This window comes from Callithrix jacchus, chromosome 16 (genome assembly GCF_049354715.1).
Source record: "Callithrix jacchus isolate 240 chromosome 16, calJac240_pri, whole genome shotgun sequence".
In the NCBI taxonomy this organism is placed as follows: Eukaryota; Metazoa; Chordata; class Mammalia; order Primates; family Cebidae; genus Callithrix; species Callithrix jacchus.
The window spans coordinates 57295406-57315964 of NC_133517.1; the positions used below are offsets into that span (position 1 = coordinate 57295406).

General features: G+C 44.8%; 1 protein-coding gene across 17 annotated transcripts in view; it reads left to right on the top strand.

The window, feature by feature from the left end:
- TRAPPC9 (trafficking protein particle complex subunit 9) overlaps window positions 1-20559 on the top strand; it is a 714602-nt gene that overhangs the window by 221168 nt on the left and 472875 nt on the right. For all 17 annotated transcript variants that reach the window (XM_054246591.2, XM_078353100.1, XM_078353106.1 and 14 more), the window contains one exon: window positions 17796-17920. In XM_054246591.2, coding sequence (XP_054102566.2) covers window positions 17796-17920 — 125 coding nt within the window. The remainder of the gene's footprint in view (window positions 1-17795; window positions 17921-20559) is intronic.

Below are 20559 nucleotides of genomic sequence, written 5' to 3' on the forward strand. Positions count from 1 at the left end.
TAATTATTTTCTTCTTGGTTAGCACTATTTTTTTGTTTAGGAAATCTTTGCTTATATCCAGGTCATGGAAATATTGTTTTCTGCTAGAGAATTTGTTGTTTCTGTTTTTGCATTTAGGCCTATGAACCAAACTTGTGTGTGGCACATATTAGGTAATTACAAGTATTTGTTGAATAGGGAGCAGGAATTATAGAAGATTTGGAATCATGTCATACAGTTTTAAATTATGGAAGTAACTAATTTTTAATATTTTCATCTAATCAGGTAGCAAGACTTACACAGTTTCCTTCTTTCTGGGTTTCCATCAAGTGCTGCACAGTTTAGCAAAGTGAGCAGTCCTAGTTCTGTTATTCCTGTTGTCCTCACAAGTATTTGTTGCGTATCTGTTTTATTCCATGCACTCTGCTACTCTTGGGAGTGTCTGGAGTAAAATAAGACCCAGTCTCTGTCCTCTCGGGGCTCAGTGTCCGGGACGGGGACATCCACAGCATCCACAGAACCTTCCGTACTGGCGGGAATAGCCTGTGCAGTGCTGTCTAGCATGGCAGCCGCCAGCCACATGTGGCTCTGGTTCCATGGGACATGGATGGCACCAGGGATGGGTTTAATGGAAGTCAGTGGTTTCTCGATGAAATGATTCCACCTCAGGTTATCAGGCCTTAGATTCTCATAAAGAACATGCAACCTAGAGGCCTTGCGCCTGCAGTTGACAGTAGGGTTTGTGATCCTCTGAGAATCTCATGCCTCCACTGAACTGACAGGAGGCAGAACTCAGGCACACTTACTTGCCCGCTGCTCACCTCCTGCTGCGTGTCCCAATTCCTAACAGGACGTGAACCGGGGGTTGGGGACCCCTGATCTCAACCACTCATTAGTAATTTTATTTAATTTTAATGACTTTAAATTTCAATACCCACATTTTTTTTTAAAATTATTTAAGATGGGGTTTCACCACGATGGCCAGGCTAGTCTTGAACTCCTGACCTCAGGTGATCTACCCACCTTGGCCTCCCAAAGTGCTAGGATTACAGGTGTGAGCCACAGCGCCCGGCCCAATACCCACATTTCTCTAGTAGCTAGTGTATTAGCATAAGTGTAGTGAGAGGGATAAGCAATTTCACAAATAAATGAAAAGTTATAACTGCTAAATGCTAGGTACAGAATATATGATGCTGTGAGTATATAATCAGGGTTTTACTTAATTTAAAGGGCTGGGAAGACTTTTCTGTAGGAATAATTACTGAAATAAAATTTACAGAAGGGGCAGGACTTAAATAGGTGAAAAGGGTAGGGTAGGAAAAGGTTTATTTATTTATGTGTATGTAAAACCCTGTGGGAGAAAGGAGCAAAGCCAATTCCAGGGATGTAACATTTGTGTGTGTGGTTGGGGGAGAGAGAGATGGCGGGTGGGGCTGGGGGTGGAGAGAGAGAGAGAGAGAGAGTGTGTGTGTGTGTGTGTGTATGTGTATGAGAGAGAAAGAAGGGAGGGAGGGAAAAGAGAAACCTTTATGAAGTTAGTCTTTAAGAGACTTAGGCCCTAGGAGTTAAAACTAATTTGTGCGGAAGAAACATTTTGAGGGATGATGGGGTGAGCCTTTACTTTTGAGACTTTTTAAACTCAGTGCTCTACCTTGAAACTGTCAGCTCTGTGATTTCTTTGATTTGGCTGACTGTTTAATGAAGAAATGATGATTTTCCTGTCTTTGAGGGATGCACAGTGCTCTGGGACTGCTGTGAGGAGCACACGAAACACCTAGATATACTTTGAATTTCTAGCTTCTAAACGGAGAACCAGCACACGTCATGTTTGGCTTGGGAAACCACTGTCCTTCCTTTATTATCTTAAGAAAAAGGCCTTCTACTTTAATCTCAAACTGACAGTGTTCTGGTTTTGTTTCCCTGATTTTTGTCCTAAAATAACATATGTTAATCGAGCTATTTCTGTGGCTTTCTTTGGAGAATTGATGTTCATTTATTTGTGTTTCTCTTCAAGTAGAAATGGAGTAACATATAAACAGAATACAAAAGACACAAAACCTGGGGTGGAGGCATAAGAGGACCGGAATCTCTGTGCTGTTGAGCTCGTCACTGTTGATGTGCAGTGGTGTTGAGTGCCTTTCCTCATGTCGGAGGGCCTGGGGCTTCGCCTCCATGTCCAGTGATCCTTTTAGAACTGCTCCTGGGCAGTGAACACCTTTTGGACTTGAACACAGACCCACATGTCTCTTAATCCTTTGGAACTTCATCCAGTGACTCTGCTCAGTTCTACCTTCCTCTACGGGAACAGGGAGAAAACCGGGCTAGGGTGATGCTGGTCCTGTGGATACCCCACAGCTACTTAGAGAAGGAGAGAGAAAAGGACAAGAACAATGCATACTACCTTGCAGCAGAGCCAGGTTCCCTGAATTCCTCCTCCCTCCACTTGCTCCCCAAGATCTTGGCCAAGAAATTATCTGCCCTGTGCTTGGCCAGTTCTAGTGACAAGTAACTCAAGTATTCTTCAAAGCAGTCCATTCTGACATTCTTATATTACAGAGAAGTGATTTATGGCCAGGTGCAGTAGCTCCTAGCACTTTGGGAGGCTGAGGCGGGCAGATCACTGAGGTTAAGAGATTGAGACCAACCTGGCCAACATGGTGAAACCCCATTTGTACTAAAAATTCAAAATTAGCTGGGCATGGTGGCACATACCTGTAATCACAGCTACTCAGGAGGCTGAGGCAGGAGAATTGCTTGAACCCGGGAGGCGGAGGTTGCAGTGAATGGAGATCGCGCCATTGCACTCCAGCCTGGGTGACACAGTGAGACTCCGTCTCCAAAACAACAACAACAAAAAAAAAACTGAGAAAAACCCAGTGACTTACCCGTAGTTTTTAAACATAATCTTTGGATTTGAAATCCTAGCAACAACCTGCTTTTCTCTCTTTTTGCTGGAAGATGATCATTTACTTAATCCATTCATGAAGTCATTAATTCACAAAGTCATTCATTTGTGTCCTTATTAGGTGCTTTTCAGTGCAGGCCTGCAGTTCTCGGCTGCCGCATGATGTAACTTCAAGGAGTGCTTGCACATCACTGTCCCCGGAAATTATGGCCTCAGAGGTGTGTCCTGGGCTTCCCATGTGCTGGCAGCACCTGAGGCTGTGAGGCATTTCTCATCACACAGGATCTAGGAAATGACATTACCTCATTCATTTACCCAGCCATAGCTTCTGTGTGCTAGGTAATGTGACAAACTTTGGATAGAGACTTTAAATGCAAGCTTCCTGCCCTCAGCACTCTGTGGTCTAGTAAAGATATCAGTGCAGGTCACTGTTGTAAGTGCCCAGATCAGAGTCTCAGTCTGGGGGATGTGTCTGAGTCAGGGGGTTGCTAAGACCACCAGCCACAGTTTCCACTTCTCTTGAAGATTTCCGCACAAGAGAGCATGCCCTCCAGGACCCATCCCCAATGGTCACAAATGCCTTCCTTATCTGTGGCTAGGTCCTCACCTGCTTCAGTTTCATTCACTTTTTTTTTTTGAGATGGAGTTTTGCTCTTGATGCCCAGGCTAGGGTGCAGAGGCATAATCTTGGCTCACTACAACCTCCACCTCCCAGGTGCAAGCAATTCTCTTGCCTCAGCCTCCAGAGTAGCTGTGATTACAGGTGTGTGCCACCATGCCCAGCTAATTTTGAATTTTTAGTAGAGATGGGGTTTCATCATGTTTGTCAGGCTGGTCTTGAACTCGTTATGATCCACCTGCCTCAGCCTCCCAAAGTGCTGGGATTATAGGCTTGAGCCACTGTGCCCGGCCCCACTTCTTTGTTTTTGTAACCATCTTTAGAAGGGAAGAACATGCAGCTGGGTGCAGTGGCTCATGCCTGTAATCTCAGCACTTTGGAAGGCTGAGGTGGGTGGGATAGCCTGAGCTTAGGAGTTTTTGACCAGTCTGGGCAACACGGTGTAACCCTGCCTCTAGTAAAAAAAAACAAAAAACAAAAAACAAAAAAAGTTAGCTGGGTGTGGTGGCATGCACCTGTAGTCCCAGCTACTCAGGAGGCTGAGGCAGGAGAATTGCTTGAACCTGGGAGGCAGAGGTTGCAGCGAGCCGAGATCGTGCCACTGCACTCCAGCCTGGGCGACAGAGCAAGACTCTGTCTCAAAAGAGAAAAAAGAAAAAGAAAACATATGGAATTGACTGAAGCATCTACTTGCCTGCTGCTTTCTGTGTTTCCCATTCTTCTCTAAGTCTCTGACCTTCCTTCTGCAATTGTTTTCTATGTACCTGAAGTGTACTATTTACAAGTTCCTAGTGAGAATGTGTTGGTGGTAAGTTCTCTTAGGTTTTATCCAAAAAATGTGTTTGTCATCATCATTCTAAAAAAAAAGTTTCTGCTGTATACATAAGTCTAGTTTAGCAGCTGAATTTTCCTTAGGACTTTGAGGATGGATTCTTAAGTCAAATGACTTGCCTTGCTGCTGGGAGCTTAGCTTCTGGTCTAATTGTTATTCATTGGGATATAATCTCTCTTTTCTCTTTATCTTCCTCTCTACCCCCAAAGTTTGTTTGTCTCCTTATGCATTTGTACTACCCTTTTAGTTTTTTTTTGTGGGTGGAGTTTTGCTCTTGTTGCCCAGGCTGAAGTGCGATGGCACCATCTTGGCTCACCGCAACCTCTGCCTCCTTTGTTCCAGCGATTCTCCTGTCTGAGCCTCCTGAATAGCTGGGATTACAGGTATCCACCACCATACCTAGCTAATTTTTTTTTTACTAGAGACAGCATTTCTCCATGTTGGTCAGGCTGGTCTCGAACTCCTGACCTCGGGTGATCCATCCGCCTCAGTCTCCCAAAGTGCTGGGATTACGGGTGTAACCACTGTGCCCGGCCTATCCTTTTAGCTTTTAAAAAATATTTGTTGGGATAGAATTCATGTGAGATAGAATTCAGTCACTTAGTGTATTCACAGGGTTGTGCAGTTGTCACCATAATCTAAGTTTAGAACAAGTTGGGAACTACCCAGAACATTTCACATGTTCAGTTGGTAGTTACAGCTTCCTGGACATGGAGGCCTCTGATGTCAGTGAGGGCAGAGGACTGGAAGTCTGTTCCCATTGCAGGGAGCATCCAGCAGAAAGAAGACCAGTCTCAAAGTGAGGCTGGCTGTGGGGAATGTGGACTGTTGCCGTTTGAATAGTATCTGAAGGCCACTGTTCCTGTATGGTTATTTTTTCTTTCCTAAGCATATTTCAAAGTTTCTGAATGAATGAGCATACCACTTTCTTTATGAAAAGTAAGGATGAGTATTGGCTAATTTCTTAGCCAACTGCTTCTACTGCTTTGGTTTTCTGGAGGATATTTTATGATAACCAGATGGGCTTTTTTTGGCACCTGTGGATTTTATGACTAAATGAGAAAGCCTCTTTAAAATATATTCTACCTGGAATAGCACACACTCTGACAAACTCCCTCTGAGCAATTGTTGCCTCCTGTTGCCTTTGTTAATGTATTTTATTCTAGTTTATTTTAGGTGCCTCTCACAAGAGGAAAATGTATTGAGCCTTATGTATTAGTGTCTCTTTGAAAGTGTAACAACATGGACACATACCTGCGTGGATCCCGCCACTGGAGATAGACGCTAAGCCACTGCAAGGGTCCTTGTGATGGGTTTAGTGGAATGCATGCTGTACAGTTTTGACCCGGTGATGTGCTACAGAACAACCTTGGGTCGTGAGCTCTTGTAGAAGCTCAGTTTGGGGACTGAAATGTATTATTTGGCCCAGTTTTGCTGGGTAGTGACAAATCCAGTTGTCCTGAGTTCTAGTTCGACTGTGCTTCTGATGAGCTGTGTGTTATTATTGAGCAAGTTACTGTCTCAGAGCCTCAGCCTCCTCATCTGCAGAACTGGTAAGAGAACACCTGACTCTGCAGGGTGTGAAGAGTTGGATGGCGTGCACGGAGCACCTGGTGCCAAGCCACGGACGTGGCCCTCGGCCTTCACCCCTTCCTAGAAGAACTGTTTTTATTGTGACTCTGCTTTTTCTTTCCCATGCACAAATCCTGCTTTCAGCTGTCATTCTCCCCAGTTGTCATCATGGTTGGGATATGGCTGAATTCTAGAGAGAAGGATTATTTTAGCATACAAAATTATCTTTCTGAATTGCCCACAGAGTTGCTCTTAATAGAAAAGTTGAGCACTATAAATGGTAACTATGAAATTCTCTCTAAAAGCTCGATTTTATTCATGATGATCTACCAGAATCATACCATTCTTAAATCCCCTCTGTCCTGATAAAGCCACTAAATCCTTTAGTCCTCCTACTAGGCTGCCTTCATCTGTTTGTAACTTTTTTTGTCCTGTCTTCCTATTAATTGTCATCCCAATCTGTTCTCTGTTCTATTTGTGATAGCCTGTGTTGGCAGAAAAATTGGCTAAATGATTAAACATAATTTTGTCCCCTCCACCCCACCCCAGCTGGAGAGAGATCCTTCTCAGGGGCGCCCAGTGATTTGCTCCCCTGCTCACGACATCTTATTCCATCGCATCTCTCGTCATCGCTCTGCAGCTGTCCCCTTCTCTCCAGCTCTGTTCCTGTATGGGCGGAGGGCTCAGCTTTAGTTTTCTGAAGGCTGGCTTCTACCTCCTACCTGGGCTGGTTACTTGCTGTCCCCATTTATCATTTATATGCTTTTGTGTTTTGCATCTTCAGTTGGATTTCAGAACAGACTTCTGTAGTCATATAGAATCTGTAGAGTGGCTTTCTTGGTATTTTTCTGAGCTTGAAGATGACAGGTTTTTGAGGTTTCTTGGAGATTTTGAGGTCTGTGTTCAAAAAGGAGGCAAATTTCAGGTGGAATTTTTAGACTTCTTTTTTTTTTAAGCAAAGTGCTCATATCCCAGAGTTTCCTAGTTCCAAGACATTGCTGATTTGTGTTTTTCCAAAGTACTTTTATTTCAAATCTCATTGAGTTTTTTAGTTGGTTCCCATTTTAGAGGCAAGAAAACATAGGTTCATAGAGTTGTGTGTTGCCCAGAGTCTCTCAATGTGTTGGGGAAGAGAGGGCTGTAGGCACACCCAATAACTGGATCTTTTCTTTTTTTCTTTTTTTTTTGAGATGTAGTCTATCCCTGCCACCCAGACTGGAGTGCAGTGGTGCAATCTCAGCTCACTGCAACTTCTGTCTCCCGGGTTCAAGCAATTCTCCTTTTTCAGCCTCCCTAGTAGCTGGGACTGTAGGCATTCACCACCACACCCAGCTAATTTTTGTATTTTTTAGTAAAGACAGGGTTTCACCATGTTGCCCAGGCTGGTCTCAAACTCCTCACCTCAAGTGATATGCCCACCTTGGCCTCCCAAAGTGCTCAGATTATAGGCATGAGCCACCACGCCTGGCCCATAGCTTTATAATGTGATTCAGAGGAAGACAAACTGGATTCTTATCCTCCTAGAATTTGTAAATCAAATCTCATAGAAGGGCTTTTCATGTCCCTTTACCTTCTGTTTATCCTCTGGGTAAACACTGTTGATGGGATGTGTCTGTCTCTGGCCATGGCAGGATCGAGGCCAGCCTGGATCCCACCAGAACTACATGGGATGAAGAAGGAGCTGCTTCCCAGAGAAAAGAGAAGTGCTGGACAGACAAAAGCCACATGTTCACTCCACTTCCCAATACCTTTGACCATTTCTGGAAATGAAGAATTTTCTGTTGTTATAAGTGTAAAATAGGATTGGTAGGGCTAAGGCAAAAACACCAAATCTGGGTCCTTCGGGAGATCCAAGCATTCATGTAATGTGCTAAGGATGGGAGACTTCCTCGGGAGGAGCTAGCCACACTGCTACAGGCCCTGTGCTTGTCAGAGAGAGGGACAGAGATGCAGAGACACACGGATGCAGACAGGCAGAGATGAGATGGCAAAAACACCCCTTTGGTCACCTGGCCTTCACTCAACAGAGGACGACTTAGTGGTTGAAGTCACATTGAGTGGTCTTTCATACCATGCTTGCTTAGAGGTCCACTTGACCTAGTTTCTGGGATAAGATGCTGAAAAACGTGGAGTTTCTGCTTTGCAAATGCCTCTGTTCATAACACTAGCACCCTTCACAGCAGGCATCATGGTGTCATGGAGAGGTTTTTATAAAGTGTGTCTGTAGTACTGAAATGAGAAAAAAAGAAAAAATTAAGTCATTCAAACTTAATAGCTTTTGATGGAGTCTTTACAAATAAGTCTTTGCACATATCTACCTGATGAATTTTTAAAAAAATATTTTATGGCACTTTAGGTTCTGGGGTACATGTGCAGATCATGCAGGATTGTTGCATAGGTACATACACGGCAATGTGGTTTACTGCCTCCATCCCCGTCACCTATGTCTGGCATTTCTCCCCATGTTATCCCTCCCCAACTCCCTACCCCCTGCTGTCTCTCCCTTAGTCCCCTGCAACAGACCCCAGTGTGTGATGCTCCCCTCCCTGTGTCCATGTGTTCTCATTGTTCAACACCCACCTATGAGTGAGAACATGTGGTGTTTGATTTTCTGTTCTTGTGTCAATTTGCTGAGAATGACGGTTTCCAGGTTCATCCATGTCCCTACAAAGGACATGAACTCATCGTTTTTTATAGTATTCCATGGTGTATATGTGCCACATTTTCCCTGTCCAGTCTATTATTGATGGGCATTTGGGTTGGTTTCAGGTCTTTGCTATTGTAAACAGTGCTACAATGAACATAGGTGTGCATGTGTCTTTATAATAGAACAATTTATAATCCTTTGGGTATGTACCCAGTAATGGGATTGCTGGGTCAAATGGAATTTCTATTTCTAGGTCCTTGAGGAATCGCCACACTGTCTTCCACAATGGTTGAACTAATTTACGATCCCACCAATGGTGTAAAAGTGTTCCTTTTTCTGCACATCCTCTCCAGCATCTGTTGTCTCCAGATTTTTTAATGATCACCATTCTAACTGGAGTGAGATGGTATCTCAATGTGGTTTTGATTTGCATCTCTCTGATGACCAGGGATGATGAGCATTTTTTCATATGTTTGTTGGCCTCATCTATGTCTTCTTTTGAAAAGTGTCTGTTCATATCCTTTGCCCACTTCTGAATGGGTTTCTTTGTTTTATTCTTGTAAATCTGTTTTAGTTCTTTGTAGATCCTGGCTATTAGCCCTGTGTCAGATGGGTAGACAGCAAAAAATTTTTCCCATTCTTTTGGTTGCTGGTTCACTCTAATGACTGTTTCTTTTGCTGTGTAGAAGCTCTGGGGTTTAATTAGATCCCATTTGTCTATTTTGGCTTTTGTTGCCAGTGCTTTTGGTGTTTTAGTCATGAAGTCCTTGCCTATGCCTATGTCCTGAATGGTTTCCTTCTAGGGTTTTTATGGTGTTAGGTCTTATGTTTAAGTTTTTAATCCATCTGGAATTAATTTTAGTGTAAGGTGTCAGGAAGGGGTCCAGTTTCTGTTTTCTGCACATGGCTAGCCAGTTTTCCCAACACCATATATTAAACAGGAAATCCTTTCCCCATTGCTTGTTTTTGTGAGGTTTGTCAAAGATAGGATGGTTGTAGATGTGTGGCATTGTAGAGGCATATAGAGGCGTTGCCTCCAAGGCCTCTGTTCTGTTTCATTGATCTGTATTTCTGTTTTGGTACCAGTACCATGCTGTTTTGATTACTGTAGCCTTGTAGTATAGTTTGAAGTCAGGTAGTGTGATGCCTCCAGCTTAGTTCTTTTTGCTTAGAATTGACTTAGCTATGTGGGTTCTCTTTTGGTTCCATATGAATTTTAAGGTGTTTTTTTTTCAGTTCTGTGAAGGGGGTCATAGGTAGCTTGATGGGGATAGTGTTGAATCTATAAATTACTTTGGGCAGTATGATCATTTTCACAACACTGATTCTTCCTTACCATGAGCATGGAATGTTTTTCCATCTGTTTGTGTCCTCTCTTCTTTCCTTGAGCAGTGGTTTGTAGTTCTCCTTGAAGAGGTCCTTTACATCCTTTGTTAGTTTTATTTCTAGGTATTTTATTCTCTTTGTAGAAATTGTGAATGGGAGTTCTCTCTTTGCTCTTGTTTTGGCTGTCTGTCTGTTACTGGTGTATAGGAATGCTTGTGATTTCTGCACATTGATTTTGTATCTTGAGACTTTGCTGAAGTTGCTTATCTGTTTCAGGATATTTGGGCTGAGACAATGGAGTCTTTTAAATATACAGTCATGTCGTCTGCAAATAGAGACAATTTGACTTCCTCCTTTCCTAATTGAATACCCTTTATTTCTTTTTCTTGCCTGATTGCTCTGGCTAGAATTTCCAATACTATCTTGAATAGGAGTGGTGAGAGAGGGCATCCTTGTCTAGTGCCAGAGTTCAAAGGGAATGCTTCTGCTAGGTTTTGAGTTTTCTTGATCTTGCTCCTCTTGCTCTTTCAATTTTGATGATAGGGTGTCAATTTTAGATCTTTCCTTGCTTCTCATGTGGGCATTTATTGCTATCAATTTTCCTCTAGACACTGCTTTAAATGTGTCCCAGAGATTTTGGTACATTGTGTCTTTGTGCTCATTGGTTTTGAAGAATATCTTTATTTCTGCCTTTATTTCATTGTTTATCCAGTCAACATTCAAGAGCTAGTTGTTCAATTTGCATGAAGTTGTGCGGTTCTGAGTTAGTTTCTTAATCTTGAGTTCTAATTTGATTACACTGTGGTCTGAGAGACTGTATGTTATGATTTCTGTTCTTTTGCATTAGCTGAGGAGTGATTTACTTCCAATTTTGTGGTCAATTTTAGAGTAGGTGTGATGTGGTGCTGAGAAGAATGTATATTTTGTGAATTTGGATTGGAGAGTTCTGTAGATGTCTATTAGATTTGCTTGGTCCAGATCTGAGTTCAAGTCCTGGATATTCTTGTTAATTTTCTGTCTTGTTATCTGTCTAATATTGACAGTGGAGTGCTAACGTTTCCCACTATTATTGTGTGGGAGTCTAAGTCTCTTTGTAGATCATTAAGAACTCGCTTTATGTATCTGGGTGCTCCTGTATTGGGTGGGTATATATTTAGGATTGTTAGCTCTTCCTCTTGTATTGATCCTTTTACCATTGTGTAATGTCCTTCTTTGTCTCTTTTGATCTTTGTTTATTTAAAGTCCATTTTATCAGAGACTAGGATTGAAACTCCTGCTATTTTTTGCTCACCATTTGCTTGGTAAATCTTCCTCCCTCCCTTTATTTTGAGTCCGTTTGTGTCCTTGCAAGTGAGATGGGTTTCCTGGATACAGCACACTGATGGGTTTTGATTTTTTCTCCAATTTGCCTTTTGACTGTGTCTTTTGATTGTGGCATTTACCCCATTTATATTTAAGGTTAATATTATTATGCGTGAATTTGATCCTGCCATTTTGATGCTAGCTGGTTGGTTTGTCCATTAGTTGATGCAGTTTCTTTACTGTGTCAATGCTCTTTACCATTTGGTATATTTTTGGAGTGGCTGGTACTGATTGTTCCTTTCTATGTTTAGCACTTCTTTTAGGAGCTCTTGTAAGGCAGGCCTGGTAGTGACAAAATCTCTTAGCAATTGTTTTTTCTGTAAAGGATTTTATTTCTCCTTTGCTTACAAAGCTTAGTTTGGCTGGATATGAAATTCTAGGTTGAAAGTTCTTTTCTTTAAGGATGTTCAATATTGGTCCCCACTGTCTTCTGGCTTATAGGGTTTCTGCTAAGAGATCCGCTGTGAGTCTGATGGGCTTCCCTTTGTGGGTAACCCAACCTTTCTCTCTGGCTGCCCTTAGCATTTTTTCCTTCATTTCAACCGTGGTGAATCTGATGATTATGTGCCTTGGGGTTACTCTTCTTGAGGAATATCTTGTGGTGTTCTATTTCCTGCACTTGAATATTGGCCTCCCTTGCTAGGTTGGGGAAGTTCTCCTGGATAATAACCTGAAGAGTGTTTTCCAGCTTGGATACATTCTCTCTCTTACATTCAGGTACACATATCAAACATAGATTAGGTCTTCTCACACAATCCTATATTTCTTGGAGGCTTTGTTCATTTCTTTTCACTCTTTTTTCTCTAATCTTGCCTTCTCATTTTATTTCATTGAGTTGATCTTCAGTCTCTGATAACCTTTCTTCCTCTTGGTTGATTCAGCTATTGAAACTTGTGTATGCTTCCAGAAGTTCTAGTGTTGTGTTTTTCAGCTCTATCAATTCATTTATATTCTTCTCTAAGCCGTTTCTTCTCGTTAGCATCTTGTCAAACCTTTTTTCAATGTTCTTAGTTTCTTTGCATTGGGTTAGAACATGTTCTTTTAGCTCAGAGAAGTTTGTTATTACCCACTTTATGAAGCTTTGTTTCTGTAACTTCATCAAACTCATTCTCCATCCAGCCTTGTTTCCTTGTGGGCGAGGAGTTGTGATCCCTTGGAGGAGGAGAGGCGTTCTGGTTTTGGGTGTTTTCATTATTTATGCACTAGTCATCTCCCATCTTAGTGGATTTATCTACCTGTTGTCTTTGTAGTTGGTGACTTTCGGATGGGGTCTCTGAGTGGACTCCTTTTTGTTGATGATAGAGTTATTTCTTTCTGGTTTTTAGTTTTCCTTCTAACAGGCCCCTCTGCTGTAGGACTGCTGGATGTCCACTCCAGACCCTGCTTGCCTGGGAATCACCTGTGGTGGCTTCAGAACAGTAAGGGTTGCTGCCAGTTTTTCTTCTGTTATCTTTGTCCCAGAAGGATACTCACCACATGTCAGCATGAGCTCTCCTTTATGAGATGTCTCTTTGGATATATAGGGGTCGGGAGCCACTTGAGGAGACATTCTGTCCCTTATAGGAGCTCAAGTGCTGAGCTATGAGGTCTGTTGTTCTGTTCAGAGCTGCTGGGCAGGTACGTTTAAGCCTGTTGCAGCAGAACTCATAACCGCCACTTTTTCCCAGGTCCTTTGTCCTGGGAAGGTAATTTATTTATAAGTTCCTGACATGATGCTGCATTTTTTCAGAGATACCCTGCCCAGTGAGGAGGTAGCCTAGTCACAGTCTGCCAGCAGAGGCATTGCTGAGCTGCCGTGGGCTCTGCCCAGCTATGGTGTGAATTTCCTTGTGGTTTTGTTTATAGAGGTATAGTTAGAACTGTCTTGGTAATGGCAGTCTGCCTCAGTAATGGCGGACTGTCTCTGTAATGGTGGACTGCCTTGGTGATGGCAGATTGCCTCAGTAATGACAGACTAGCCCGGTAATGGTGAACTGCCTCAGTGATGGAGGACTGTCTTGGTAATGGCAGACTGCCTCAGTAATGGTGGATTGCCTTGGTAATGGCAGACTGCCTTGGTAATGGCGGATTCCCTGGTAATGGTGAACTGCCTCAGTAGTCGTGGACTGCCTCGATAATGATAGACACCCTTCCCCCCAACAGAGCTGGACTGTCCTGGTTCCGGCTGTGCTTGCTGTGAAACTCTCAATCCCGAGCGTTTCAGATTGCTGGTCTTTGTAGGGGTGGGACCAGCCAAGCCTGGTTACCTGGCTCCCTGTTTCAGCCCCCCTTTTTTTCAGTTGCATGGGTGACTCTCTTCCAGGCGTTCCAGGTGCCAGTTGAAATGGCTGCTCAGATTTGTGTCAGTTTTTGTGTGGAGACCCACTGCATGACCCACTACGTTGGCTGAAACAGCCTTGCTGGAGACTCATGGTGCTTTTTCACCCGGGAATCTCCTGGTCTGTGGGCAGTAAAAACTTCGGAATGATGGAATTTTTGTTGAGTGTGTGTGTGTAAACTGTTTGCGTGTCAGCTAAATACTGGATTTGACCCTGTAATTTATTCATTCATTTAGTTACTATTTACTGAGGGCTTACAATTTGCTAGAGCCTGCATTAGCTACTATGAGGGACACAGTGGTGACTCTGACAAGAAGTCAGTCTTCAAGGAGTTTATAGTCATGAAGGCATCTAAGACACACATAATTGGCTGCAGTAGGAATGCTAACAGCTCTTTTTACTGAATACTTGCTATGCACCAGGCATTGAGAGCAATACTTCCTGTGCAGTAATTCATTTATTCTTTATATAACCCCTCAGTATATGTGATCTAATTATTCCCATTTGGGGGATGATGGATTTGAAGCTCATAGAATGTTATGTGACTTGATGAAGGTCATTCAGCCAGATAGAAGGGGAGCCGCACCTCAGCCCTGACCTCTCTGACCTCCTGCCCTTGGGCTCTCTGCCTGTGTACAGATCAGCAGGAGGTAGGCACGGGTCTCAGGACCAAGAAGATGCTGGAACTCCCAGGAAGATGTACTTGCTTTCTATTAGTGCAGCTAGGGGAGGCATTATGGAAGAGGGATTATTTGAACTGAGACCAAAAATTGGGGTATATCAGGATGTCAGGTTGTCAGAGGGAAGAGAATTACCAATGCATAAAGGTAAAAAAAAATGGGGGTAGAATAAGGAGTGACAAGGAATGAATTTTGGTAGAAAAATGGCATAAATCCAGTTGCAGGACCTGACATGGCTCAAAGCTGGGACTTAGTCCCAGCGAGTGCTGCCTTATTTCTAGTCTCCCCTTCTCTCTGTGGCCCTGCCTGAAGCTTCCCGGATTTACTGTCCACTCTCCACGGGGAACACTGAACACTAGTGTTTTTCACATCGAGTCCTTTGAATATGTCAGAGGTTCTGCTCAGATTCTCACCTCTTGGTGAACTCTTCTGAAATCTGTAGGCTCCTGTCTCTCTCTTTTGCCCTTCTGCCAGACAGTAGCCTTGTAGTTCCTCTTAGCTCTCTGATGCTTGCATGGATTTTAAGAGTACTTTGTCTATGTTTTCTAGCTGTTCTCAGTGGCTGAGCTGGTCTGAGTAGCCTAGCATGTTACGAGGAGTAGAATCTTCTGAAGTTCGTTTCATGCCTATCCAGCCTGAGCTGCTTGTGGGACATCAGGTGGACTTTGCTGCCTGCATGCAATGCTTGAACAGGGTCCTACTGGGCACCTCTGTTTTCTCTGAAGTGCAGAGAGGACCCTACTTTTTTTTTTTTTGAGACACAGTCTTGCTTTGTCGCCAGACTGGAGTGCAGTGGTGCGATCTTGGCTCACTGCAACTTCTGCCTCCTGGGCTCAAACAATTCCCCTGCCTCAGTCTCCCAAGTGGCTGGGACTACAGGTACGCATCACCATGTCCAGCTAATTTTTTAAAAATATATTTTAGTAGAGACAGGGTTTCACCATGTTAGCCAGGATGATCTCCATCTCCTGACCTTGTGATCTGCCTGCCTCACCCTCCCAAAGTGCTGGGATTACAGGCATGAGCCACCGCGCCCGGCTGAGAGGACCCTACCCTTAAGTGTTTGATCACAGTCTTCAGACGTGTATTCCATAGGCACCAGCAACAGAAACAGACCAGTTTGTCATTTTTCTTATTATAGAAGCACAACGTCTGGTTCCTTCATGTGCTATTTTGAGCATAAGGTGTAATGAACTTTTCAAGTAGACTGTTTTTTAACTTAAGAAAATTTAGCTTTCGGAGATTTGAAGCCTCTAAATAGAAAATTGCTTAATTCTTCTTTCCTACTTGAACATTGTTCGGCATCCTGAATGTTGAATTACTTAAGGGAACACGCCTCAGCAAATGATGCTTAAGAGAAGTGTTCTCTCTTTTTTTTAAATTATGAACTATTTCTATTATGCTTGAGTAATTGTATATTTTTGCAAAGAGATATTAGGCATAGGGCCTTGGGTCTAAGTGACTGGGAATTTTGAAATACACATTTTGCATCAATTAAAAGTAAATACTCTTCATCTTGTCACAAGAAGCTTTAGTTTGTTAATGAGAAGTGACTTAGTTGGGTTCGTTTGAGATGAGCAGCCGTTGAAATTTCCTTTCCCAACAACTGTGAAAGTGAAAAGGATCGTAGGCTTGGGATCGAAAGCACTGAGTGTGTTTCAGACCTGCCACCCAGGTACCCATCCATCCGTCCAGTCAAGTCTACTAAACATCCGTTCGCATGTAGTACTATGTGTAGGACCAGTTATTGCCAGTACGACTGTGGGCAGCTTTTTCGTTGCTGTTCTTTTAAATAGGGGCAAGTTTCATTATCCTCAGCAAACTAATACAGGAGCAGAAAACCAAAGACTGCATGTTCTTCCTTCTAAGTGGGAGCTGAACAGTGAGAACACATGGACACAGGGAGGGTAACAACACACACTGGAGCCTGTCAGGAGGTGGAGTGAGGGGAGAGAGAGCATTAGGAAAAATAGTTAACGCATGCTGGCCTTAATGCCTAGGTGATGGGTTGACAGGTGCAGCAAACCACCACGGCACTCAAGTTCACCTGTGCAGCAAACCTGCACACCCTGCACATGTGCCCCGGAACTTAAAAGAAAGAATAAATGAAATGGGGGCAAGTTCAGAAACTGTAAAGTGTCATACTGATGTGAGCTGACATCTCACCACCCTCATTTACTACCATTTGCTCTTTTGTCTGCTGTTCCCTGTATCTTAAGCCCTAATCATGATTAACATTGTTTCTTGCACTGATTGTCTGTGGTGGTTTCTTCTCCTGACCTGGTTGATGCTGGCACTCTGTGATACTTGCCATACTCACAGGCAGGCTCCTGACTTCTCCTATAGGCCAGCTGGGTTCTGTTAGGAACTGCAGCTACTTGAAAATAACTTCTTATGAGGTGATATCTTTACGTTTTTGAAAATATATAAAACTGTAGTCAAATAACTCATTCCTTCAGCCAGGTCTTCTCTTCTGTTAACTGGTAATTGAAGGGTGGCAGAGAGCTGGATCACGCAGTGGCCTTGCAGATCAGTGCAGACTTTGGCCTCTCCTCTTGAGTGGTAGGGCCAGGGTGTGAGCCCCCTTTCCTCAGGCAGCTCTGCCCACTGTCTGGGGCGTTGACTTAGATAAAGGAGTGAAGGCAACAGGGAGAAGAGCAGGAGGGAAACGGCAGTGACCCTGAGTGGGTGCCAGCCACAAGGGCTGTCCTGGATATACTCTGAGAGCTAGCAGGATTTCCTTTTGGGTTGGACATGTGTTGTGAGATGCAGAGAGGACTTAAAGATGAGTTGTGGGTTAGACGGATCAGTTGATAGATAATGTTAACTAGTAAGAAAAAAAAAACAGATGGCTACATGTGCTCCTTGGAGGTTTAAGTAGGGTCTTGTGGCAGAGAGTGGTGGCTGCCTGAAGCTGGGCTAGGAGGTGGCATTTAGACTAAGGTCAAGCAGCAAGAGATAGCTGGCTGTGCCAAGGGACGGGGACTCATTCCAGCCTGAGGAGCAGCTCAGTAGAGGCTCAGGGGAGAGATGAGCTCTGCGTGGTTCATGTACAGAGGGAAGACTGGGGACTTGGCCATCACATCCAGGTGGTGAGGAGCTGTCCTTTTTAAGGAGTGATACACTCTCAACTTTTACTCACAGAGGATGTGAATGTGTGCTTATGGAGCACACATCAGGCGGTTGTAACTGATATAAGATAGAACGTCAGGACAGAAACTGGCATGCTCCTTATTGTCACAATTTTTGAACAAAATCCCTTACATTAAAAAAAAAAAACCAGCTTGGGCAATATGGTAAAACCCCATCTCTACAAAAAATACAAAAAGTAGCCATGTGTGGTTGCGTGCCTATAGTCTGTAGTTCCAGGTGTTAGGGAGGCTGAGGTGGGAGGATCACTGGAGCCTGGAAGGCAAAGATCGCAGTGAGCAGAGATTGCATCACTGCAGCCTGGGGGACAGAGCAACACCCACCCCAAACAACAGCAACACCACCAACAAAAACCTCCAAAGCCAAGCTGGCGTGTTACTTATGAGTTTTGTTCTTGTTTTGCAGATGGAATCAGTGTGAGCGGTTTTCCCCTGTCCAGTCCTTTTCGGCAGGTCGTTCGGCCCCGAGTGGAGGGCAAACCTGTGAACCCACCTGAGAGCAGCAAAGCAGGTGACTGCAGCCACGTGAAGGTGAGTTGGCTTTGCAGGCGGCACTTGCCACATGACGTCTGGGTTTCTATAGAGCCTTTTCTGGAGCACAGCTTCGAGCCCTTTTCAGAAAGGAGAGGCTGTGTGTCTGAAAGCTGGATTCTCAGTAGCGTTTGTTCTTGGACAGTGTTTTGGAAAGCAGTCACAGGGAAGCCTGAGTGCATTGTTTGGTGTTGCAAACTCTTATGTCCTTGGAACATGGAGATTCCGTGGGCCGAATCCAGGAGTGTGGTGATTAAAGCAGCATCTCCTGCCGTTTCTCTATTCATTTGAAAAGTTTATTTATTGCATACTTATTCTCAGTTCGGATATTTACCCTGTACATTTTTCTTACTCTTTTGGCAACTCTTCCTAGTTGTTGGTTTGGAAGCACCAAGGAAGCCAAGACAAATGTGCTGGTAACAAGTGAATGTCGGTGCAAAGCTGCGTGGCGCGGGGCTTGTGGGCCAGCACGGGCAGAGGTAGCTGCTGGCTCGGCAGAGGGGTCTACAGGAGTGCTCTGGGTTTTTGGGTCTTCAACACATGGGAAGCGCTGGTTGTTTGAGCCGGCCCGGGGACAGTGTGTAGAGCAGGAGGGCTGCAGGGCCTAAGAGCGGTGACCAGGCTGCAGGCAGCAGCTTCACTTTCAGGCATGCATGGTTCAGGATCATCCTTTGGGATGTCGTTTACAGTCCTCATGCCAAAATTTAAGAGGACAGTGACTGGTTAGGAACATCAGAATCGCTTAGCCAAGATGCTTGTGAGTGAGTGATAGAGCGGATTTGAGGCACTGAGGCCGCTGTCTCTAAACCAGCAGAAGGGATGAGGAGCATGGAGTGTTGTCTGATGAGGTCATGGCAAGAGGGAATAAACAGGCCAGTTCCGGTGGATAGAGGTCATGTCAGTGGATCGAAGTTTGCGGAGCTACTTTTCGGGGAAGAGTCCTCTCCCCTTCACGCCTCTGCAGTGAAGAAAGGGGTTGTTGGTCGTGGGGACAGCCCCATTCCTGGAGAGCTTCTGTCCACACAGCAGCTTGGTTACTGTTTTGCTGGGCTTTTGTGTTAGCCAAGGGACTGGTGTGGGAGAAGCTTCCAGCAGAGGCAGCAGAGGCCTCAGTGTACAACTGCACGACACATGACATGCACGGAGCTACCAAATACAGAAGGGTGCTGTTGCAGTGGGCTTGAGGCAGGGAGGGCTGGGGAGGTGGCTTTCTCCGAGAGCCCCTAGGCTTTCACATCGCCTCCAGCTTCCTGCATCACCGTCTGACTTTGTGTTCAGGCTCCCCCCACCCCGACATCATTACATTTGAGCTGCAGCTCAGGCCCCCCGTGTGTGGCTACACTCTGTCTGCTATGGAGAGCAGTGACACGTTTCTCTCTTCTCCCTGTCTACACACATGGTCTCTCCTTGGAGCTCTCAGAAAGGTTGCTGGAGACAGCAGTGGCTTTGGAGAGGGTAGCCTTGGTGGGAGAAGGCTTGGACCACACAGGGGCCCTCTGCCTACTGCTTTTGCACTGGGCTGCTGTGTGGCTGGGGTACGGTGGATCGGTGGCCAGTCGCTGGTTGGGAGTGAGACAGTCTGTGGTGGGCAAAGGCTAAGCAGAGCGAGAGAGCACCTCCTGAAGCCGCCAGCTTTACCTGTGCATGAGTCATGCGTTCCTGTTTCTTTGCATATCTCCTAATGTTTTGTGGAAAGCTGGACCTTTTAGATAAGGGATGGCAGCAGGTTGGAGGCTGAGCCCCTGCCCTCCCCCGGGGCTGCGTGTTATTGCTCTTGTTTGTCCATTGGTTTGGAAACTTGCCTTGACTAATCTTTGTGGGGTCTGTTTTCCTCAGTGTGTGACGTCTCTGCTGGTTGATGATTTTCTCCTTCCTATTTTTACTGTCCACCTGGATTCCCAGGGCTTGCCCCAGGTGCCCCAGAGCTTCATGGGTAGCCAGCGTCTGATGAGAGTTGTGCTGAAACTTGAGTTCAGCAGGCCTTCCACTGTTCCCCCACGGCTCTGCGCATGCCTTGGGGATTGCTTTCAAACTTCAGGGCTGTTTTTTTGGTCTGAATTCACAAGGTCTCACATGGAGCCAGGGCCAGTGGCTCATGGGGCTTCTCTGGTTTGTCCTGAGTGTGTGGGTGCTTGTGCGTGTGCACAGCTGCCCAAGTTTCCAGCACTGTGGGATGAATAGGCCCGTTTGCCTCCTGCATAGTCACAGACCCATGACATAGAGACAGCAGGCTTTGCAGTGAAGAAAGAGTTTAATGATAGCCGGATGCCCCACGAGGAGGTAGGAGGAGACCTCAAATCCATCTCCCTGAGGAATTCTGGGCTGCGGTTTTTAAGGGGGTCATGGAGGGTGAGGGTCATTGGTTGGGGTGAGGGGGATGAAATACCAGGATGTGGAAACTGCATTTTTTGGTGAATCAACTCTCCATGGGGTCCCTCAGACACCTGGTGTCAGTGGGGTCCTTCAGGCCAGCTGATGTCGGTGGTTACAGTGGTATGTAGGACCTGAAAGAATATCTCACAGGGAAAATGTAATGTTTTGTAACGTTCAAGTGGCCATCAATAGAGCTGTTAGGGGAACTGGGGTCTTGGAGCAGCATCTGTGTGATTCTCGACTGATTTAGGCCCTGGCAATACTGA